We start from the raw sequence: 24913 nt of genomic DNA, 5'->3' as shown, positions 1-24913 counted from the left end.
CCCAGCATGACCAAATACAAATAAGAAAATGCTGCAAAAGATGATGAGAGACTTAAGAATCATAGCTAAGTAAACCAAGCCAAGAATTTTATCTGTAGCTGAGGGAAAAGGTAATATTCAAAGACTTAACTGAGGAAAACATCCCTCTTCTAAAAAAGGGAACACTGTATGCAGATTGAAAGTTATCATAAAAATCCAGGCAAAAATCAGTAGAAAGAGACTGAGATACATACCAGAAAAAGATTTTTGAGTATTTAAATAAAAGGGAAAAAATCCTATAAATGTACAGTCGAAAAAAGAGAACAAAATTAAATCTCACATCAGGCTTATTTGAAATGCTGAATGTAAAAATAATGGAACCAAGTCTATGTTTATTGGTAAAATTATATAATTCAAGGATTTATAGACCCAGTGCATATTGATTAAGCAGTATAACAGTGAAAAGACATTTTCACAAATATACAGGAGCTAGAAAGTATATTCAGCCTCTGTACCTTCTTGAAAAATTTACTTGAAGACTCATCCAGCTGAAGAGATGAATCAAAATGAAGAATTCATTACAGAGAAATGAAGCTGAAAGTGACTGGTGTTGAACTTTGAAGTCAGTTTAACGCAACATTCATCTAAATAGAAAATTTAGTTCCACGGTGGGGGGAAAATGTCAGAAGTTAATTTTGGAAGGAAAGGCCCAAAAAGAATAAACAATTGTACTTTTTTTGTCTTTAATATAAGAGACTAAACTAAAAAGATTTCGTTTTATTCAAGACTTGGTTTTCCTACAACTAATGATACTAAAAGCATAGCCAAAAAAAGAAAAAAGAAATTGGACTTTAATAACATAACTTTTGCTCCCCCCCCCCCAAAATTATCAGCATTGTAAAAAGTTTGCTCACAAAGTTGAGAAAAAAATTTGCAGTTCAGATATATCTGCTAAGAGACTAATATCCATAATGTCTGAAGAACTCTTATAGCTCAACAACAAAAAAGCAATCTCATTTTTAAATGCGCACAGCATCTGAAGAGACATTTCTCCAGGAAAGATATACAGATGGCCAAAAAGAATGTGAAAAGATGTTTTACATCATTAGTCATAAAGGAAATGCAAGTGAAAACTATGAAGAGATAGCCAGTAGGATGGCCGTTATGAAATAAAAAAGAACAAGGATTGTAGGAATATGGAAAATTGAAATTCTTTGGGTATTGCTTTAAGATCATGGCATCTGGTCCCATCACCTCATGGGAAATAGATAGGGAGACAGTGGAAACAGTGTCAGACTTTATTTTTGGGGGCTCCAAAATCACTGCAGATGGTGACTGCAGCCATGAAATTAAAAGACTCTTACTCCTTGGAAGGAAAGTTATGACTAACCTAGATAGCATGTTAAAAAGCAGAGACATTACTTTGCCAACAAAGATCCGTCTAGTCAAGGCTATGGTTTTTCCAGTGGTCATGTATGGATGTGAGAGTTGGACTGTGAAGAAAGCTGAATGCCGAAAAATTGATGTTTTTGAACTGTGGTGTTGGAGAAGACTCTTGAGAGTCCCTTGGACTCCAAGGAGATCCAACCAGTCCATCCTAAAGGAGATCAGTCCTGGGTGTTCATTGGGAGGACTGATGTTGAAGCTGAAACTCCAATACTTTGGCCACCTCATGTGAAGAGCTGACTCATTGGAAAAGACCCTGATGCTGGGAGGGACTGGGGGCAGGAGGAGAAGGGGACGACAGAGGATGAGATGGCTGGATGGCATCACCGACTCGATGGGCATGAATTTGAGTAAACTACGGGAGTTTGATGGACAGGGAGGCCTGGCATGCTGCGATTCATGGGGTCACAAAGAGTTCAACACGACTGAGCAACTGAACTGAACTGAATGGTATTGATGTAGCAACTATGGAAAACTGTATAGCGGTTCCTCAAAAAATTAAACATAGAATTATTATGTGATCTAACAATTTTAAGTATCGACCCAGTATTCCTGACAGATACTATACTAGGTGCTACATTCATAGGGTTGCGCAAAATAAACATGTCCCCTCTGATTATGTTCAAGTGGGGAGTTAGATATGAACAAATAGAAACAATTAAGTACATAAATTGCAAATCATGCATTAAGAAAATAAGAGAATAAGAAGATCCAGTTAAATTTTAGGAGCTCATGAAGACCTTGCTAAAGAAGAAACTGTAGAACTGAGATCTAGAAGATATAGGTCAATTGGGCAGACAGAGTGAGGAGTGAAAGTGCTCTGGCCGGAGGGAACAATATGGGCTGAGCTCCAGAAACGGGGAAGTTTGATGCATTTGACAAATGAGAAGAAGGCATTGTGGGTAAAGCAGAGCTGTGGCTAGATTTGGTTAAACATAGCTAGGCTCAAGATGAGGCAGGATTGTGTAAACTATATCAAGGCATTTGAACTTTCTTCCAGTTGGCAATTACCATTTGATTTACATTTGTAATTTTTTCAGTCTGCTACGTGGAGGATGGCTTATGAATGAAAAGTAGGAAGTTCAGGTGAGAGTCAAGAAGTGGAAATGAGGATACTAGTTACCTAAAGGCTGTTGCAATAGTCAGTATCAGAGAGTGTAGCATCTAGGATTAGAGGGATGATGACAGAGATGGAGAGAAATGGAAACATTCAAGTTATTTTTAGGAAATAGTTCCTCCTGGACTTGGTAATAAAATATGGAGAGTGAGGGAGAGGAGGTTAAAAAAAAAGAATGCTTTCTAGTTTTCTAGAATCAGCAACTAGGTTAAAAAAAGGTGACATTTACTGAGATGGAGAAGCCTGAGGAAGAAGCAGATTTGGGAAAGATGGTCAAGATACCTGCTTTGGACATATTAAAAGTGATACTTCTACATCCATGTGGAGATGTTAAATCTGCAGTTGAATTTAGACAGAGTTGGTTTACGGATGTGTTTGTATACAAGTGCACTATGTAGAATATGGCACATCATAAACATATGCTATTTTTTATGAAAATATCCAGGTGGGTGTAAAGATTCCAAATCTCCTGTTAAGAGTTCTGGGCTTTCTTCCTGTCCCAACCATTAATCTGTACTTATTTTGATACATTTTACAGCTGAACACAGATGTAGGAAAATAAGTATGCATACATATTGTGTGGCTGCATTCTCTTTCAACCGCCTCTTGGCTCCAATGAGGTTGATTCTCTTATATATACCTACTGCTCTCAGGAACTTTATTCTTCCCCACCTCTGAACCTGACATAATCACCTCTCTTGGAAAATAAAGGGAAGTGGTGAAGAAAACCTCATGTACAGTTGTTTGTGTTGTTCCATAATACATAAAAACAATTTTTTTTAATGAGGAAAGGAAGTCTTTTTCTAATTTTGTTGCCAAATTCTTGGCTTTCTGTGCCTTGATGCCCAACAGAAATACAGAGACAATTTTGGAGGAGGAGAGAGATGGCTTTATTCTTTCATTGTGCAGCAAAGGGGAAAATACAACAGGCTAGTGTCTCAAGAACTATGCCCCTTTTCTTTGGGTAGTAGGGAGAGAATCACAATGAAGGTCTTGCATTTTAAAAAAACTTATCTGTTTGCTTTTGTCTGCATCTTAGATGCACTGTGTGGGCTTCTATCTAGTTGCGGCGCGTGGGCTCAGTGGTTTGCGGCCCAAGGGACCAGTTGCCTCAAGGTACACCACTTCCCTGTGGCTCAGACAGTAAAGAATCTGCCTGCAGTACGGAGACCTGAGTTTGATCCTTGGGTGGGAAAGATTCCCTGGAGAAGGGAATAGCCACACACTCCAGTATTTGTGCCTAGGGAATTTCATGAACAGAGGAGCTTGGTGGGCTGAAGTCCCTGGGGTCATAGGGTCAGACTTGACTGAGTGACTTACACTTTCACTTTCATGTGGGATCTTAGTTTCTGGACCACATCACCTGCATTGGAAAGTGACTTCTTAACCACTGGACTACCAGGGGTGTCCCTTGCATTTTTTTTTTTTCCTTTGCAAAATTTCAAAAAGGGCCACAGCTGGCATCAGGCAGCTCAGCAGCTGGGCCTGCCTCTCCCTCAAGTTATTGATCCTAACCTTCTTTTTAGAATACAGAATGCTACTGAGAGAGTGTAGGGGGAGAAGAATGCCAGGTGCAGAGTAATTCATATGGAGTCAAAGAGTCATTAGCTTTGTTTGGCTTTGTGAAGGACAAGTCTAGCTACATTTGTTAGTAGTAACACTAAAGAGTAAGCCAAGATTGCTTAACTCTTTCAGGCCTGTTTATGTTGTTTCCCCAGCCTGTTCGCTCCTTATTTTCCTTGTTTATCAGAAAACTCTAATTTTTATTTGAGAAAAGTGTCATTTCTGTTTTTGCTACAACAGTTTCTCCCCCAGATGCTGTAGAGGCTAGTTGTGTCCCAAGTACTAGAATCTGAAGCTCAGAAGAAAGGTTCCAGCTAGAGATATATATTTGTTGGTCATCAACATAGAGTTCTATACATTGGTGATTGTTGAGTTCGTCCAGGAAGAGAAGAGAACCCAGTTCTGACCCCTTCAGGAACTCCAGCATTGAGAGTTTTAGTTGAAGAAAGAACAGTGAGGATTTACCTGAAGGATAGGAAGCAAATAAAAGAAAGTGATGCCACAGAAGCAAAGAAAAGCTCAATGGACATATGACCCAGAGGGCTTCATAGGATTCTTGCAGTCTGTCCTGAAATATTCCTCATGGCATATTTATACTATACTAATGGACTCATACTTGTGGTGGTGGTGATTTAATCCCTAAGTCATGTCTGACTCTTTTGCGTCCCCAGGGACTGTAGCCCGTGAGGCTCTTCCAGGCAAGAATTGTAGTGGGTTGCCATTTCCTTCTCCAGGGAATTGTCCCACCCAGGGATTGAACCCGCATGTCCTGCTTGTCAGGCAGATTCTTTACCACTGAACCACCTGGACTGATACTTACTCAGCTTTTTTGGCCATATACCTTTTCAGTGCTTACAAAGTGCGTGAGATATGGAGTATCAGATAAGAAGGAAAAAAAAAAACATTTTTGTAGAAGATAATTCTATAGTTACTACAAACTCTTACATATCCAGAGATGTTCTTTTGCCTCTTCTTTGTGACATGGGTAAACTTCTTATCAGTTCCTATATTAGTGGACTTTTTTTTTTTTTCCTTTTTATTAGTTGGAGACTAATTACTTTACAGTGTTATAGTGGTTTTTGCCATACATTGACTTGAATCTGAAATGTATTTTTTAAAAAAATCTTATATTCACATCTTATATTTATCACATAAAATTTTCCTTATAATATTTTGTATTATTATCAGATTAACCTTCCTAAAATGTGACTGATTGTATTTCCCTTTATTATTACCCCCTTTAGTTGGGACTCTATGCCCCACTGAATTTTGTCCCAGTTACTTTTTAATATCTCCCACCACTCTCTTTAATGTGTGACCACAGAAGTATCTGATTTTCTTATTTACAGTTTTCCTTGTCTTTGCTAATGCCATAACCTCTACCTAAAGTGCTTTTCTTTCTTCCTTCCCCTTCGTATTTCAAAAAGTCCCTACCTGCAATCTGTTTCTCCTCTTCTGAAAACATTCCTGAGCTAGAATTTGATCTCCCTTCCGAACTGATATTCTGCTTTATATGTCTCCTCTTATGTCATTTGCTTCTCCACTATACTGTTGCAATATTGTACATTTCTCACAGCTTCGGTCTGACTGATGTCTCCTAATTACCCTATAACACTCCCTTGGTAGTGCCTTTTTTATGGAAGTGGTTTAAGAGGTAATTTTTTTTCTTTAAATTCACATCTGTACTTACATTAACTGTACTACTTTCCCATTTTTCTGTAGGATCCAATGATGCCATTGCTCCAGATTTCCCGGCTCAGGTGCTGGGCACAAGGGATGATGACCTGGCAGACACTGTTAACATTAAACATAAAGAGGGCATCTACAGTAAGAGGGCGGTAACTAAGGCATCCTTGTTAATGGGGAAAAAACCCTTTCAGAAAGATAATGCAGGTGACTGGAGTGGCTTTGTGTGTTTTGTGACCTTTTTTTTTTTTCTCATATTTGTCCTAAGTGGGAGTATTATCCTTTCTTTTTTTTCTACTTCATTAATGCGAACTTTTCTCCTAGGTGTTTTATTGGGTATGTACAAGAAGGAAAATATAAAATCTTTTTAAATGCTTCAAATTTTTGAAAACAATAAACTTTAGTTCCACTATGGAAACGATATTGCAGCTTTTGAAATGAAATTATATCCAATTAAATGTTTTAAAGACTAAAATCCATAGAAAGTCTTGATTAAAATGCTTCATGAATTTATCTGTCAGATGGTATAAATATCTCATCAATTGGATTCAGCAGGAAAATCTGTGGCTTACATGTTGTTTTGAATTTTTTTTTAATTTTGCTGCCAGCATTTAAAAATAAGATTTTGGGCTTCCTTTGAAAAGTCAGACTATCTGGTTGCATTCAGCTTGTGTTCCTTCTTGGCAATTATCAGTGAACCCTGAGGCATGACTGTCTTCTGCAGAAAGGATATACATTCTTCTGTCTGCGTCAGTCCGCGTGAGTCTCAGACTCAGTCTGCTTCATTCACTGATCTTGGGTCTTCATTCTTATTCCCAGATAAAGGCCCCAATGTTTTATAAAAGCTTTTTTGTGTGTGATTAAATTTTTTATTTAATAAATTGCAAAGGTTAATAGCTTTCACATCAGCCAACTAGAAATTTCTGATCAGGTGAACATATGAGTGGTTCAAAGTCAATGGAGCAATGAATATATTATAAAATCAAACTTTAGGAATCTCCTTGATTTTTTTTTCCCCTCTGCATTACTGATATTGTGCTTCTTTAATTGATACACAATAGTTTTTATTAAATGAAAATTCCAGGAGCCACCAAAAACTCTACATGTGTACTTACATATGTTACTTTGTTACATTTACAGTTTTTTATTCATGTTCATAGCTATTAGCCAGATAGGAGGTACTAATCCTGGGGCAATATTCAAACAAGGGTTGCTGGCTCTATGTTCTAGTTTTGGCATAGTGTTAATGACTTCATGTGATGGTGTTAGTACTTTAATGAGGAAACCAAATGAAAGGCTGCTTGCTAAAGTGCAGACATTCTTCCAGATAACTTTTTGTTGCACTCAAAAGCATTCTGAGGTCTTTTGAAATGAAATAAGCTCATCTGCCAGTTAGCACTGAGGCTGCCAAGTAAATAAAAAGGCAAATATTTTTTCAAAATGTAGTTCATAAATGAAAACTCTCATATGCTAGCTATATACTAGTGGCAGTTTGGTTCATATAGGTAACCCTGTGATCCCACTGTTAGACACTTGTGAAGAAGGTGGGTATGCAAAAATTGACAGGAAGCAAAAAGTGATAGATTAAGGGAACTCCATTAGAAGTCTCCATAATAACTTACCTCGAGGTTGCATTTGGTAAGGATGTTGTATTTGAAATAAAGTTGGGCTTTGTTACCTGAGGGACCCCTGTAACTTCCCACTTCCTATAGGGATCTACTGTTACTATTATTGTTGGTCTACTTCAGACTTTACATCCTAAGGGAAAGCCCTCCTGATTAACCATGGCAGAAGCCCAGCCTTAAAACCTCTCACTTTAAAGGATTAAGAAGGATAGGGAGAAGATACCTGCTGGGGAAAACTGAATAGTTACTTTTGTATACCAGCTAAGTGAACCCATTAAATGTATCAGAAATTAAAATCTCAGAAGGATTGGAATATAAAAGTAAGAGAATCTGATAGGAAATAGAACGTAAAAAGAGGGGAAAAGAAAAAAAAAAAACCATGAAAAGGCAATTCAAGATTGACTCCAAAGGGTCATCATCAAAAGACAGGTGTTCCATACAGAAGATAGAGAAGGTAAAAAAGAAGGAGTCAAAGGACTAGTATAGAAATAGATCCCAAAAGTGAAGGATATGAATTTTCGTATTAATAGGAACTATTATGTACATAAAAATCCACATCAAGGCACATGACTGTTTGAAATTTTGGTACACTGGCAAGAGGAGATTCTAAAAGCTTCCAAAAAGAAAACAAGTACCCTATAAAGAAATGGATATTAGACTGACGTTAAACTTTTTAAAAATAATACATGCACTATTGATACTATCTATAAAATAGATAAGTAATGAGTACCTACTATATAGCACAGGGAACTCTATTCAGTGGTCTGTGGTGACCTAAATGAGAAGGAAATCCCCAAACAGGGGGATATATGTATACGTTTAGCTTATTCATTTTGCTGTATAGTAGAAACTTAATACAACACTGTAAACTGACTGTACTCCAGTTAAAAAAGAAAAGTAATACACAGGACTGGAAACTAAAGGAATAATGCCTTGAAATTCTGAGGGAAAATTATTTCATTCAAATTAAAGATTTAGTTTTTTTAAAGGACAACATAGAATGAAGAAAATGAGGTCAACATAGGAGAGCGGGGAAAGTAATTGCCGCTGCAGCAGTGGTGCAGGAGGTCTGGAGTAAGTTCCCGCAGAGGCTGTGCGGAGGGCCAGGCCGAGGGCCTGCCTGACGCGGCTGCCTGCGTTTGGGAGGGGTTTTCGGTTCTGTTTCCATTCATAAGGGTGATGGAGGGATGGTATAGAGAAACTTAAATGTAAAAACAGGCATTGTTAACTCCTCAGGAAAAGCAAAGCATTGTAAAAGAAAACAAATATGATTACAGTATTCTAGTTGGTTTAACTGTAAATAATAGAAACATAACACAATCACATAGAAACTGAATATTGATTAAATCATGACTCTTATTTACATAATATATAAACACTGAACATTAGTATAGGGTTAAAACTTCAAAAGGTAGAATGAGGGAATATGGGTGTGACAGGAAAGTTTTCTAAAAGGTAATTCCTTGTTGATCATAGAAGAAAATAAAAAATTTTCTGGAACTAAAAAGGATACAACAATATGAAACATGTTATTTGGAAACAAGGCTAGTGATACTGGAAGAAATGACTAAATGAATTGGTGGTATTTGAAAACTGTTGATTTCTGTTATAAGCTTAATGAAACTATTTGACTTTCAAAACCATTTGTCTGATATTTTTATTAGATTACTGTTTATTTTGCGTTACCTCCCAAAACATAAAAGAGATGGAAAAAGATATATTTGGCAAATAGTAACCAAAGAAAATGTAGCGAGCAGTGCTAATATTGACAAAATAAAATTCGAGGCCAAAAAATTATATATATATTATATATATATATGTACTCCTATATGTATATATAGGAATAGGAATACTCCTACTAATAATATATATTAATTATAAGATATAGTATGTAACATAATTATATTTTATATATTATATAATTATGTATAATTATGAAACTATAATTTATATATAATTATGAATTTTATATACACACACACACACATGCCTATATCTATATATAGGAGTAGGAAATGGCAACTCTAGTATTCTTGCCTGGAGAATCCCATTGACAGAGGAACCTGGCAGGCTCCCATCCATGGGGTCACAAAGAGTCAGACATGACTAGGCGACAGAGCGCGCACACATGCATGCACACACGAGTTTCCCTTGCAGTAAAAAAAGGCTCAAATATACCAACCAGCAAGGTAAAGTTTGAACTTATTTTCATGTACTCAAACTTGTATGCAGGAAAAATGACAGGAAGATATAGGTAAACCCAACAGTTCATATCCATCAGAAACTGAGAGATGCAGAAAAGAGGATTAAAGTGTATGTGCTTGGCTGAGAAGCCAGTTGGACAAAGCTACCATCTGTGAGATTTAAGACTGTACACCTCTAGAATCCTGCTGAGGTAGAACCATAAGGCAGCACCATGGAAGCCTTGGTGGGTTCAGATAGCTGGTCCCCCTCTGGCAGGCTGCTGCCCACATCCCCGGGGGTGTGGTGTGGCATGCCTAGCTTGGTTTTGGACAGTGCAGTATAGCCAGAAAGGCAGCCACCCCCTCACCTGTCAGGTTCTAGACCATTCATAGATAACCTGCTTCTGGGTGGGTTTCCTAAGAAGCAGAGAAGCTCCCTTCTTGAGTTCTGTTTAATGGCAGCCCTCCACACAAGGGTTTTAATAATAAAAGGGGAAAAAATAAAAACAGAAAAATTAAAGTTAGAGAAGATTTAGACAATGGAATTTTAAAATTTGATTTATTGAGAACTTTGCATTTTTTTAAAGAACAGGTTAAACACTTAGAAAAATTGATGAAGTTGTTGCTTTTAAAGAATGGATGTTCAAACAGAACAGCTTCTTTGACTGTACTATAGCCAAATTAGAAATCAACAATAAAAACTTGTAATAACAAAACAAAAATCTGTGTGTTATGGGTTGAATAGTATTCCCCCAAAATTCATGTTCACTGAGAACTTCAGTATGTCATGTTACTTGCAGATGTCATTAGTTAAAGATCTTTAGGTTAAATCATCCTGGATTTAGAGTGAACCTTAAATCCAGTGATTCGTGTACTTAGTGAATAGGAGAGGAAGCTGTGTAAAGACAAAAGCAAAGATTGGAGTTGTGCTGCCTTAAGCCAGGGCGCACTAGGGATCATTAGGAGCTGGAAGAGACAAGGATGAGTTCTCCCAGATAGCCTTTTGAGAGAGCGTGTTCCTGCTGTCACTTGACTCCAGATATGTGGGAGAATAAATGTATTTTGTTTTAAGCCACTAAGTTGGTAATAATTTACTGTGGCAGCCCTAGGAAACTAATATACAAATATATAAATATTATATACATATACTAATACAATAACCATGTATTTGAAAATTTAAAATTGTAATTCTAAGTAACTCAGAAGTTAAAGTAATACTGAAAGTTGCAATATATTTAAAACTCTGATATCAAAATGTATAGAAGATAGCCAAAGTGATACTTAGGGTAAAGTTATACCCTTGAATATAAATAATAAAAAATTGAAATAGAACATATCTAGAGGATTTACACTGCCAAGTATTAAAACTTATTACAAAGCTGTAGTAATCAAGACAGTGTGATGTTGGCACAAGGATAAACAGACTGACCAGAGTAGAGAATACTCCAGAAACAGATTCACATATATGCGGACACCCGATTGATGATAAAGCTACCACTGCAGTACCGTGGGGAAAAGATGATTTTTTAGTAAAATTCTGTTAGGTAAATTGGATATTAGGGAGGAAAAAAAAAGAACACTGACCCCCCCCCCCCCACTTCACTACACATCAAAATCAATTCCATATACTTCATAGATTTAAATATTGAATGCATAGGTAGATGAAATAGGTCAGTTTTCTGCAAGAAAATACAGAGGAGTATGTCTTCATAATCTTGGAATGGGAAAAGATTTATTAAATCGAATCCCCAGCCCCTAAAAATAGTAACCACAAAAGAAAATATTGACAAATATATCACATGAAATTAAGGTATTCTATTAATTAACCACCAAATGAGAGAGTAAAAGGCAAGCCACAGAGTGGGGAAGATGTTTTCAATATGTATCTCACAGAGGACTTCTATCCAGAGTATAAAATGAACTGATACAAATCAATGTGAAAAAGGTAGGCAATCCAATTTTTGAAAAGGACAAAAGTACTTGAATAGGTACTATATAAAAGAGAATATCAAATAGCCAATGAACATATGCAAAAATACTCAACCTGATTGTCAGCAGGGATTTGCAAATTAGGATCACAATAAGATCTCTCTGCATACCCATTAGAATGGCTGAAATAAAAAAGTCAGTACTGTGCTGGTAAGAATATAAAACAAGCAGTATTTATTCACTACTGGTGAGAATGTAAATTGGTAGAGTGACCTTGGGAAGCAATTTGCCATTATCTACTAAGTTATACAAGAGCATAATCGAGCAATTCTGATCCTAATTATATACTCCACCGAAGAGGATGTGCATGAGCACCAGGAGAGACACGTGAATATTCTTTACAGCAGTTCTTATAATAGCTTCAAACTGGAAATTACCAAATGCACATTATTTTTCCAGTAGTATGGATGAATTGTATTAACATTGTTGAATACTAACCAGAAAATGAGACTAAGTAAAGGACAAATATGTTTTAACACTTAATGGATCTTACAAATACAACATGAGAGAAGAAGACATAAGGCTATGTGCTCTTTTTTCTATTTACAGCAAGTTCAGAAATACAAGTAGTTCGTTGCATTTAAAATGGGCTGTTAATTATCAGCCTGGGGGAGATTGGAAGAAAGAATGAGGGGAGCATGTATACTTCTAGCCAGGTTTTTTTTTAAAACCCTGGTACATGTTCACTTTTTTAACAATTCACTGAATTCTCTGTGCAATATTTGGTATGTGTCTTCTGAGACATAACACAGAAGGTATTTTTAAGATATGTTTTTTAAAAACAACAAAAAATAAGTACTTAGAAATGACTAACAAAGGACATAGAAAATGATTAAGCTTCACTGAATTACAGTAAGGAACGCTAAGTAAACTCAATGCATCACTACTCAAAATTCCAGTAGAATTTTTCGTGGGACTTGACAGGCTGATTCCAAGTTTTTTCAAAATCAAGAAGTACATTTAAAGAATAAGGTAGGGAACTTGCCATACCAGATATCAAGAGACTTACTGTGTGCATATGTGTGTGTATGTATAAAACATATTTAAGACCTAATATGTAGTAATAAACAAAAGTGGAGCAATGTGTTGACCAGAAACACACCCATGAATGTGTAAACTTACTATATGCCACAGATGACATATCCTGGAGAGGGGGTGAACTAGTCAATAGTGTTTTGGCCACTGATTATATGTGTAAGAGAAAATAAGAGCTGATAGATCCCTGTGTAGTGTGTGCTTAGTCACTCATTGGTGTCCAACTCTGGGACCCTAGGGACTGTAACCAGCCAGGTTCCTCTGTCCCTGGGGATTCTCCAGGCAAGAACACTGGAGTGGGTTGCCATGCCCTCCTCCAGGGGATCTTCCCAACCCAGGGATCAAACAAACCCAGGTCTCCCACATTGCAGGCAGGTTCTTTACCATCTGAGCCAGCAAGGAAGCCCTACTCCTAACTAAACAAAAGCGTAGTCCAAGTGATATTAAATGTAAAAAGGAAAACGGTAAGCTTTTAGAATTTAGATGACTCTGTTTTTACCATGAAATACTGGTTTATTAAATGACACCTGCAAAGCACAGACCATGAAAGTAAAATAAATATGATATTATTTAAAAATTTTGTACACCAAAAGACATCCTAACAAAGACAAGACACAGACTGAGAGGATATTTGCAGTTCGTGCATCCTACAAAGAAAGTTTACAACTGTCCTCACTGTAATGCTTTTTTTTTTTTTTTTTCATTTATTTTTATTAGTTGGAGGCTAATTACTTTACAACATTGCAGTGGTTTTTGTCATACATTGAAATGAATTAGCCATGGATTTACATGTATTCCCCATCCCGGTCCCCCCTCCCACCTCCCTGTCTACCCGATCCCTCTGGGTCACTGTAATGCTTTTTAATATTAAAGAAATAGAAATAGCCTAAAGTTTATCAACAGATGACTTGATACACTAATTGAATAGAATTCTGTGTAACATTGAGAATGAATTAATTATAGTCATTATGAGTAAATCCTCCAATCATAATTTGGAGTGTAAAATACAAGTTACTTAAATGTGCTCAGAGTATTACAACCTTTATATAAAGTTTAAAGAAAGACATGCAAAACAATACATTAAATTCAAAAACATCCTTGAAATGGGCAGATTCTAAATTGAGCTTAAGGTTGCTGCTGAAAATGGTATTATTGAGCCTTCACATAGAGTATCTTTATCACTATATCACTCTATCTGTAATGTTTTATTTTTTAAGCTCTATGATAGACACATTGGTGTCCATTATGGTATTTTTAGTAAGCTCTGTTACCTTTCTGTTGCTTTCTTTAAAAATATCTGTTCTTAGAGATAGAAAATTAATCTCTTGTCAATCCATTGTTTAAAAAAATATATATATAACCATTATTAACTGCTTGGTAACTGTATCCTAGTTGTTGTATTGGTGATTTTTAATTTATTTACCAACATAATTTTGCACTTCTCATACACTTTCTCATACACACAAAAAAACTGACTTTAAAAGACAAATAAAGTAGATAAATCTCTAGCAAATATGACCAAGAAAAAGGGAATAGAAAGTATTAGACAAATTTAACTTCAGATTTTTAAAAATTACATGAGTACTGTATATAAAATCTAGGTGATATAAATTTTTTCTAGTAATATATGAAATGTCAGAATTTGCCCCCTAAGTGACAAAAACTTTGAATAGGCCACAGAACTTGAAAGGTTGTTCAGACCTACTTTTCTACTTTGAAAGATACCTGATCTGGACCCCCCCCCCCCTTTTTTTCCTTACTGTTGCATCAAATCAGCAAAGAGCAGATTTTATTTAAAATGATTGTACACAGAAAAATATGGGAAGTTTTCCAAACTCCCCAAAACTGTCATAAGGTCGTCAGAACTGCCACAGGTTTTATGTGGTTGAGCCTGTGAGATGCTTTTTTCTCTGGTGTATAAAGAGGTTTTGTTTTGGGGGAGAATGGTGTATTATGTTCTGGTGTTACCTTTTCCTTCTCCATGGGATCAAATTACATCATTATTCCAGATGCTCAAGTTCAAGTTCTCATCACTGGGGATGAGGACCTCTCAGACAAAAACCGAGAAAAGGAGATCTACACTGAAAAGGCAGTGACCAAGACTGCTGGCTCTGAAGAAAAAGAATCCTTGCAGAAAGATACCACAGGTAGAGGAACTGAATTATCTGCCTTTTATTTTCTTCTGGCCTTCTAAAATGAATATATCAATAAATAGAAAAGTGTTATCCAGTTGTCTTCAACCCTCCTCCATCTTGTTCTTCTGAAATAGAATATTAGCTGCAACCTTTGGTATGCACTGGCAGGTGAAATTAACATTTTTAAAGCTCTTTGAGATATTTTTGGAGAATTCTGTGTATATTGTACACAAATTAATCTGATTGCCATAAATTCACATAATGGCTTTTTAAAAATACTACTGATAAAAATATTTGTTGCCATGAGATGCTGCCTCTTTAATAACATTGTCATACATAGGCTTTTGTTCTTCAGGAATTTAGCTTGTTTACTTCCTAACTACCTACTCAATTAAAACACTTCAGTAGGACTGTACTAATTAAAAATGCCTCTTCAAGTGTGTTTAAGTTAGGATTAGCTTTAGCTCTCAGAGATCAAAACAAAACAAAAAAGACATTGGCTTAAAGAAGATAGACTACCAGGTAGAAAGCTCTTTCTCTCCTGTTGCTTCAACGTTTTAGCCTCCATTCTCATACTGTAGCCATCAGACCCATATTCCAGCCAGTAGAAAGGAAAACAGGAAGAGAAAAAAGTATACTTCTTCCTTTAAATACTTGTCAAAATTTAATTGTATCATTCCCCTCCCATCCTGTTGGCCAGAGTTATTCATATGGTCACACCAACCTGTGATGCCACGGAGGCTGGGAAATATAATCTCTATTCTTGTAAACATATGCCCAGCTAAGTCAGGTTCTATTTTACAGGCAGAGGAAAATCAATTTCAGAAGACAGCTGGTAGTTTCTGCCACAGTTATAAATATTGAAACATATTTTGTAATATAATTAGCCACTTCTCTTTTTTTGTGTGTATTGCTTCTTTTTCAGAACTTATATGTATTCTGGGCAAAACTTGAAAAATTTACCCCCTTTTTTGCTGTAGCTAAATCAGTGCTTCAAAATAAGTTTTGATCATGTTAATCTCCACATCAAAAAGTTTTCATTGCCTTTAAAAATAAAAAATAAACGTGTTTAGACTAGTCTTTTAGAATAGTAGAATTGGCTCCCAAACAACTTTTCAGTGCTTACAAATTCTGTAATCAAATAAATTATATAATTGTTCTGTTTCTTAGGTGTTGAGTTGCTTTCCTGATTCCGTTTTTTTCATATGTAGTCACCTTTCCCCAAGATGTCTTTCTCTTTCACTCTCAGTGTTTATCCATCTTAACTGTCTTCTCACGCTAGTGAAAGTGGAAAGTGAAAGTCGCTCAGTCGTGTCTGACTCTTTGTGACCCCATGGACTGTAGAGTCCATGGAGTTCTCTAGGCCAGAATACTGGAATGGGTAGCCTTTCCCTTCTCCAGGGGATCTTCCCAACCCAGGGTAGATGTTTGAAAGGTATTTTAAAATAAATTTTGTCAACTTACAGTCTTCTTTTTCCTCTCTTAGGTTCCAGTACTGCTGCTGCTTCACAGCACTCAACTCAACTACAAGACACTAAAGCCATTAAACAGAAAGAGGAGGTCCATAGTAAGAGGAAGGTTCCTAAGGAAGCCTGGTCAGAAGAAAAGAAATCCTTACAGATAGATATTGCAGGTAATGGGACTGGGTGGTGGGATAGGGGCTATAAGAGAGAGCGTTAGAGCATGTGTGCCCCCAAGCACCAGTGTCCACATGTTTCCACTTAATTCTGGTGAGCATTGTTGTTCAGTCACTAAGTCTTGTCTGACTTCGCAGCCTTGTGGACTACAGCACGCCGGGCACCCCTGTCCTTCACTACCTCCTGGAGTTTGCTTGAATCATGTCCATTTATTTGGTGATGCTGTCTAACCATCACACCCTCTGCTGCCCCCTTCTCCTTTTGCCTTCAGTCTTTCCCAGCATCAGGGTCTTTTCCAGTGAGTTGACTCTGCATATCAAGTGGCCAAAGTATTGGAGTTTCAGCTTCAACATCAATACTTCAGTGAATATTCAGGGTTGATTTTGTTTAGGGTTGACTGGGTTGATCATCTTGCAGTTCAAAGGACTCTCAAGTTCTCCAGCATTACAGTCGAAAGCATCAATTTTTCAGTGCTCAGCCTTCTTTATGGTCCAGGTCTTACATCCGTGCATGTATGTTAGTTGCTCAGTCATGTCCGACTCTTCATGACCCCATGGACTGTTGCCTGCCAGATTCTTGTGTCCATAGAATTCCTCAGGCAAGACTACGGGAGTGGGTTGCCGTTCCCTTCTCCAGGGTATCTTCCTGGGATCGAACCTGGGTCTCTGCATCACAAACTGGTTCATTACAATCTGAACCACCAGGGAAGCCCCACATCCATACATGACTATTGGAAAAACCATAGCTTTGACTAGAAGGACCTTTGTGGCCAAAGCAATGCCTCTGGGTTTTAATATGCTGTCTGGGATTGTCATAGCTTTTCTTCCAAGGAGCAAGTGTCTTCACTCAACTCTTTCACCCTCATCACGAGGCTCTTTAGTTCTTCTTCACTTTTCTGCCATTAGAGTGGTATCATCTGTGTGGAGGGAGGGGTGAAGATATTTCACAAAAAAGGAATTTTCCTGGGCTGTAAAACATGTAACGAGTTAGCATTTTTGAAAATATTATCCATTTAATTACTGATGATAAAAATGAAGTCTCAGGTTTCTTTGCTGAAAATGAGGTTAGTAATACCTCTCTATAAATTTTATGAGAGAAAAAAACAGGTAGAGCATATCTTATAATCAGTGATAGATAACAGCTGCTGTTACAATCCCAATAACCAGAGTGCCCTCTGCAAGGTCGTATAGCCAGTTTGTGGCAGAATCCAGCCCAGAACCTGGGTCTTTTGACCCCGAGTCTCTTGAAGTACTACCATGCCGGTGTGGGCACGAGGCACACAGCATGAATCCTTTGTACAGGCAGTGAATTTTCTGAGTCTTTATATAAACCATTCTTTTTTCTTTTTATGGAAAGGAAAGTTTGCTTTCTTTTGGAGGCTAGCAGACCAGGGGGAGGGTGGGTGAGACTTATGTCCAAAGGCTGACTGCCCCACTGATAACCAGTGGGTAAGAGGTTTCAGGGTATATACATGGAAGGAGGGGACTACATGCAGAAACTGCAGTCAGCTCTGACAGCCGTCTTGAAATTGGTTATGCAGTGGTTTGATCAGCATCATCTTGACTTTTAAGTATAGTTAGTCTTCAATTCCAGGGTCAGTTTGTTCCCATTTCTTTGAGGCCAGTTCTCAGAATTGTGGCAGCTTATTTCATGGATACAGTCTGGTCATCATGGAGTTAACTTTTCACCTTCCCTTTGCTGCGGAAAGGGAGGCTAAGCTGATGGCCTCGTAGTCCAGGAAAGGGTCGAGGGCTGCCCACTCTTGCCTAACTGCATCCCTGACCTATAGAAACCGTTATTTCCTTCAGTCTTTGTTTTGTATATAAAGAATTAAATGTGAATACTATTTCTAAATGGAATGCAGATATTTTGAAAGTACTTCAAAATCTTTGTTTCTTTTTTCCTCCTTTTCAGAATCCAGATGTCATTCGGAATTTGAAAATACTACCCATTCGGTATTCAGATCAGCTAAGTTTTATTTTCATCACCCAGTGCACCTATCAAGTGATCATGATTTTTGCCATGAATCCTTAGGAAGAAGTGTTTTCATGAGGCATTCTTGGAAAGATTTCTTTCAACATCATCCAGACAAACAAAGAGAATACACATGTCTTCCTTCCCCTTGTCAAAATACGGAAAAGACAAAGACAGATTATACCAGAATAGAGAGCCTCAGTATCAATGTAAACTTGGAAAACAAGGAATTGAAGCATGCTACTAAAAGTCAGGCTAGAGATTTTCCAAAATCTGCCAAACAAATTAATGATGTAAAAAGGGATCCTAAGGCCACCACAGAGCTAACATCCGAGCACACTGTGACTTTGAATGAGCTCTGGAACAAATATCAGGAACGACAGAAGCAACAGAAACCTCAGTTCAGTGCCAAGAAGGAGCTTTCCTTGGTGGAGCGACTTGATCGTTTGGCTAAACTTCTTCAGCACCCCATCACACATTCTCTCCAGCCCTCAGAAAGTACGCAGGATGACAGCAGAGGGGAGCAAGATGTTAAGGAATGGAGTGATAAACAGCAACAGCAGAGAAACAAGCTTCAGAAAAAGAAACGGTATAAAAGCCTGGAGAAATGCCATAAAAACACAGGTGATCTTAAAAAAAGTAAGAGTCTTTCTACTCATCAAGCTGGGAGGTCCAATCAAATTAAAATTGAACAGTTTAAGTTTGATAAATACATCCTGAGAAAACAGCCAGGTTTTCATTATATAAATAACACTTCTTCAGATTCTAGACACTCAGAGGATAGTGAGCTGCTCACGGATACAGCCACCAACATCCTTTCTACCACCACTTCTCCTGTGGAATCAGATATATTGACCCAAACAGATAAGGAAATAACTTTGCATGAGAGGAGCAGCTCAATTTCCACCATTGACACTGCCCGATTGATCCATGCTTTTGGCCATGAAAGAGTTTGTTTGTCACCCAGGCGAATTAAATTATACAGCAGTATCACCGACCATCAGAGGAGATACCTTGAGAAGCGGAGCAAGAAAAACAAGAAAGCGTTGAATACAGGTTATCCTCAAATTACTTCAGAGCACACCAGAAGGAAACACATCCAGGTACACGGCTACAAATTCCATCTGGCAATGTGACTGTCTTTTTCATGGACTTCTTTCGTTAAGCTTTGCACACAGGTGAAAAAAAGCCAATTGCCCTTTCCTCCCTATAATATTTCTTACCAACTGGAAAAGAGTGAGAAAGTGTAGTACAGTGCTATTGTGAGTTGTCATTCTTTTCATCAACACTCATTTACAAATTACCCTTTGGATGAAAGGCTTTGCTGCTAAATGCTTCAGAATCTGCAAAGTGTATACCCTTGGTACAGGGGAATTTCAGGGTTAGAATGACCTTCATTCTGAACAATATTGCCTGCTTTCTCTTTGCCTGTTGATTTTGTTTATTCATTCCTCCCTATCTTTTAAGAAATTTTGAGGTTCTTTTAAGCACACATATACATTCACACATACATATATAAGTAATATGATTTTCTTAAGTAGATGAAGAATTGGAATGATAGAAAGTTAGATTGAAGCCAGGGTGGAGTGAGCTACAACGTGATGTTTAAAACAAATGAGTGAATAAATAAGAGTAATGGGAAGACAAGTTGATACCTTGTGGATATGCTTCCTAAAAGTGAGTCACAAATTTTGCTTTATGTTTTCTGCCAGTTAATATTGGTAGAATTTTGTGATCAATTACATAACTCTAATAGAAAAACAAAATTTTCAAGAGCAGTACAGATATCTCTGGTTCTAAAGACTTAAGAGAAATTTCATCTGTCCTCAAAAAGGCATTGTGGTGTAACAAAATCCTCAACGGAGTCCTTAAAATATGTTCTCAGTAACAGTAGTCATATGAGGCTAATATGGCCTTCATTTAGAGAATTCCATAAAGGCAGATTTTACAGGGTCAGTAGATGGAGACCATCACTTTAACCCAAGATAGAATTTATTTGGAGAAGTGCTCTCCAAATAAGGATACTTGCAAAATGGTTCATTGGAATATGAACCTTTTAAAGTTTCTATTTTGTCTGTGTTTTACAATATATAAATACAGCAATAATACATAATTTATAAGTAATAATTTCTGCTCAGAAATATTTAATCAGTAGAACTCCATAATTAAAACAATTTTGAGACCACTCGTCTAGTGGGAAGAAGGCACAAAACATTCATACATTTACCATAAATTATTTCTCATAATTGAGTTTTTGGTAGGTATTTAATGACAATACTTACATGTATAAATAGTACAGTAAGATTTTTTTTTTAAGTAAGCAAAGAACAGAGAAAGACAGGATTGAGGCATTTTGTTCCATAGAGGAGATAGGGGAAAGGATGCAGATAGAGCATTTTTGGGAGGGGGGGAGTGTAGTAAAATATACAGCATAAAGTTTACAGTTTTATCATTTTGAAGTGTACAATTCCATGGTACTAAATATATTCACAGTGTTTTACAGCTGTCACCACGTCTAGTTCCAGAACTTTTCATCACCCTAGGAGAAACCTCGTTAAGCAGTCACTCTCTTCTCCTTCCTCCCAGTCCCTGACAACCACAGGAGTCTACTTCGTGTTTCTGTGAACTTTTCTACTTAGGTTATTTCATTTAATTGGAATCACATCATATGTGATCTTTCTCTCAGGCTTCTTTGACTTATAGGATAATCTTCTGAGATTTCTTCATGTCCTAGCATCTGTCAGTAGTTCATTGCCTTTTATGGCTGAATAATAATATTTGTTTAGACCACATTTTATTTATCTATTCATCTATTCATGGACATTTGAGTTGTTTCCACCTTTTGGCTATTGTGAATAGACCCAACATGAACATTTGTGTACAAGTTTTTAAACACCTACATATAGTTCTTGTGGGTATATACGTAGGAGTTGGAAATACTACTGGGTCATATGGTACTGGGTTTTCCAAAAAGTTCATTCAGGTTTTTCCATAAGAGGTTATGGAAGAACTTGAATTTTCTGGCCAACCCAGTAATTCTAAGCTTATTCAGAAACCTTCAAACTGTTTTCCACAGTGGCTACCTCATTTGACATACCCACCAACAATTTCTAATGGTTCCAGCTTCTCCACATTCACCAACACTCTACCTTTTTTTTTTTTTTGCCATCCCAGTAGATACAAAGTTGTATCTCATATTCACCATTATTTTCATTGTGGTTTGTTTTGCCTTTCCCTTTCCATAATGACTAATGGTGTTAAAGTACCTTTTTATGTACTCGATCATTTTTATATCTTCCTTAGAAAAACATCTGTTCAGGTCTTTGTCCACTTTTTAATTGTTTGTCCTTAATGTTTTTGAGTTGTAAGAGTTCTTTATATATTCTGGATTGTGGAATCTTATCAGATGTGTAATCTGCAAATATGTGTTTTCCACTCACTATTCTTTGCTGCATAGCATTTTATGTTTAATGAAGCCCCAGTGTGCCTATCTTTTCTTTTGTTGCTTGTGCTTTTGGTGTCATCTTTAAGAAACCATTGCCAAATCCAGAGTCATGAGGATTTGTCCATTTATTTTTTTCAAGAATTTTATACTTTTAGTTCTCTTACTTGCATCTTAGATGTGTACTGAGTTAATTTATCTATATGGTGTGAGGTAGGGGTCAAACAGACTTCCCTGGTAGCTCAACTGGTAAAGAATCCGCCTGCAATGCAGGAGACCCTGATTAGACTCCTCGGTCAGACAGTTCCCCTGGAGAAGGGGTAGGCTACCCACTCCAGTATTCTTGGGCTTCCCTCGTGGCTCAGATGGTAAAGAATCTGCCTGCATTGCAGGAGACCTGGATTTGATCCCTAGGTTGGGAAGATCCTCTGGAGGAGGGCATGGCAACCCACTCTAGTATTCTTGCCTGGAGAATCCCCAGTAACAGAGGAGCCTGGCGGGCTATGGTCCATAGGGTTGCAAAGAGTCGGACATGACTGAGTGGCTCAGCACAGCACAGCACAGAAGTCAAACATCATTCCTTTCCACATTGATATCCGGTTGTCCCAGCACCAGTTGTTGAGACTGTTCTTTCCTTTTGAATGGTCCTGACACCATTGACCACAGATGTGAGGGTTTATTTCTAGGCTCTAAATTCTGTTCCTTTGATCTACATGCATATCTATATGCCATTACTACACTGATTTGATTGCTGTAGTTTTGGTAGTAAGTTTTGGGGTTTTTTAAAAATATTTATTTATTTGTTTTTATTTGGCTGCCTTGGGTCTTAGTTGTGGCAAGCAGGATCTTCGTTGTGTCATGCAGGGCCCTTTGTTGTAGAGCACAGGCATCAGTAGTTTTGGTGCTTAAGTTGCTTCACAGCATGTGGGATCTTTGTTCCCTGACCAGGGGTTGAACCCACATTCCCTATATTGCAAGGCTGATTCTCAACCACTGGACTACCAGTAAATTTTAAAACTGAGAAGTGTTAGCCTTACAATTTTTTTTTTTTTTTTTAAAGACACTTTGGGCCAGTCGGGGTCTTATGTCTCCATATGAGTTTTAGGATCAGCTTTTTCATTTCTGCTGAAAATGTCATTGGAATTTTGATATTAATTGCATTTAATAGGTAGTTTGCTTTAGGGCTTAATGCCATCCTAATGATACTATCTTCCAGTCCATGAACACAGCATGTCTTTTAATTTATTTAGATGTTTAATGTCTTCCAGCAGTGTTTTGTAGTTGTCAATGTACAAGTGTTATAAGTTATTTTTCTTCCAGTTTGATTGAGATATAATTGACATGTCTGTTTGAGTACAGCATAATGATTTGTCTTTTATTGTTCTTCAGTTGCTAAGTCATGTCTGACTCTCTGTGATCCTGTGGACTGCAACAGGCCAGGCTCCTCTGTCCTCCACTGTCTCCTGGAGTTTGCTCATATTTCCATCCATTGAGTCAGTGATTCTTTCTAGCCATCTCATCCTCTGCTCTCCTTTTCTGTTGCCTTCAGTCTTTCCCAATATCACGGTTTTTTCCAATGAGTCAGCTCTACACATCAAGTGGCCAAATTAGAGCTTCAGCACCAGTCCTTCCAGTGAATATTCAGGTTTCCTTTGGATTAACTGATTGATCTCCTTGCAGTCCAAGGGACTCTCAAGAGTCTTCTCCAACATCTCAGTTCCAATTCTTCAGCACTCATCATTCTTTATAGCCCAATTCTCACATCCATACATGACTACTGGAAAAACCATAGCTTTGACTATATGGACCTTTGTAGGCAAAATGATGGCTCTGTTTTATAATACACTGTTTAGGTTTGTCATAGATTTTCTTCCAAGGAGCAATTGTCTTTTAATTTCATGGCTGCAGTCACCATCCGCAGTGATTTTGGAGCCAAGAAAATGTCACTGTTGCCACTTTTTCCCCTTCTATTGGCCATGAAGTAATCAGATGCCATGATCGTAGTTTTTTGAATGTTGAGTTTTAAGCCAGCCTTTAAACTCTCCTCTTTAACCTTCATCAAGAGGCTCTTTAGTTCTTCTTCTATTTCTGCCGTTAGGGTGTTCTCATCTGCATATCTGAGGTTGTTGTTACTTCTGGCAATTTTGATTCTAGCTTGTGATTCATCCAGCCTGGCATTTCACACGATGTATAAATCATGAAATGATTATCACAGTAAGTTTAGTGAACATCCATCATCTCATATAGATACAAAGTTAAAGAAATAGAAAAAAATATTTTCCTTGTGATAAGAATTCTTATGCTTCCATATCTTGGCTATTGTAAATAATGCTCCAGTGAATATAGTAGTGGATTTATCTCTTTAAATTATAGTGTTTTTGTTTTCTTTTAAAAGTACCCATAAGTTAATTGTTGGGTCATGTGGTAGTTCTGTTTTTAATTTTGTGGGGAACCTCCATGTTTTCCCTAACGGCTGCACCAGTTTACATTCCCACCAATAGCGCATGAGCATCCTGTTTTCTCTACATCATTGTCAACATTGTTATTTGTTGTATTTTGCTGTCATTCTGACATGTGTTAGATGATATCCCATTATACTTTTGCTTTTTATTTTACTGATGATTAGTGATGTTGAGCATCTTTTCATGTGCTTCTTGGCCATCTGCATGTCTTCTTTGCAAAAATGTCTATTCAGATCCTTTGCCTATTTTGGGTACTAACCCCTTCTCCAGTAAATTGCTTGCAGTTATCTTCTCCATCCAGTAGATGGCCTTTGCTTTTTCTTGATGGTTCCCTTTGCTGTGGAAAAGCTCTTTAATTTGATGTAGTCTCATTTGTTTATTTTTGGTTTTGTTTCCCATGCCTGAGAAGATACATCCAAAAAAAAGTACTGAGACCAGCGTCATATAGCTCACTGCCTATGTTTTCTTCAGGAAGTTTTGTCTTTTTGGTTGTAGTTTCAGTTCCTACATTTGTCTTTAATCCACTTTGAATTTATTTTTGTGCATGGTATAGTTCAGTGATATTAAATATATACCACCTTGTGCTGCACCCTTAACCAACCACTGTTCTACTTTCAGTATCTTAAGAATCTGACGACAC

General features: G+C 37.3%; 1 protein-coding gene across 8 annotated transcripts in view; it reads left to right on the top strand.

Moving 5' to 3' along the window:
- ALMS1 (ALMS1 centrosome and basal body associated protein) overlaps positions 1-24913 on the top strand; it is a 200220-nt gene that overhangs the window by 143374 nt on the left and 31933 nt on the right. For 7 of the 8 annotated variants that reach the window (XM_020883328.2, XM_020883334.2, XM_020883333.2 and 4 more), the window contains 4 exons: positions 5828-5998; positions 14633-14770; positions 16245-16391; positions 18310-19472. In XM_020883328.2, the coding sequence (XP_020738987.2) occupies positions 5828-5998; positions 14633-14770; positions 16245-16391; positions 18310-19472 (1619 nt within the window). The remainder of the gene's footprint in view (positions 1-5827; positions 5999-14632; positions 14771-16244; positions 16392-18309; positions 19473-24913) is intronic. The other variant, XM_020883329.2, reaches the window with a different exon arrangement.

This window comes from Odocoileus virginianus, chromosome 2 (assembly GCF_023699985.2).
Source record: "Odocoileus virginianus isolate 20LAN1187 ecotype Illinois chromosome 2, Ovbor_1.2, whole genome shotgun sequence".
In the NCBI taxonomy this organism is placed as follows: domain Eukaryota; kingdom Metazoa; phylum Chordata; class Mammalia; order Artiodactyla; family Cervidae; genus Odocoileus; species Odocoileus virginianus.
This window is presented reverse-complemented; position numbering and strand designations above follow the sequence as displayed.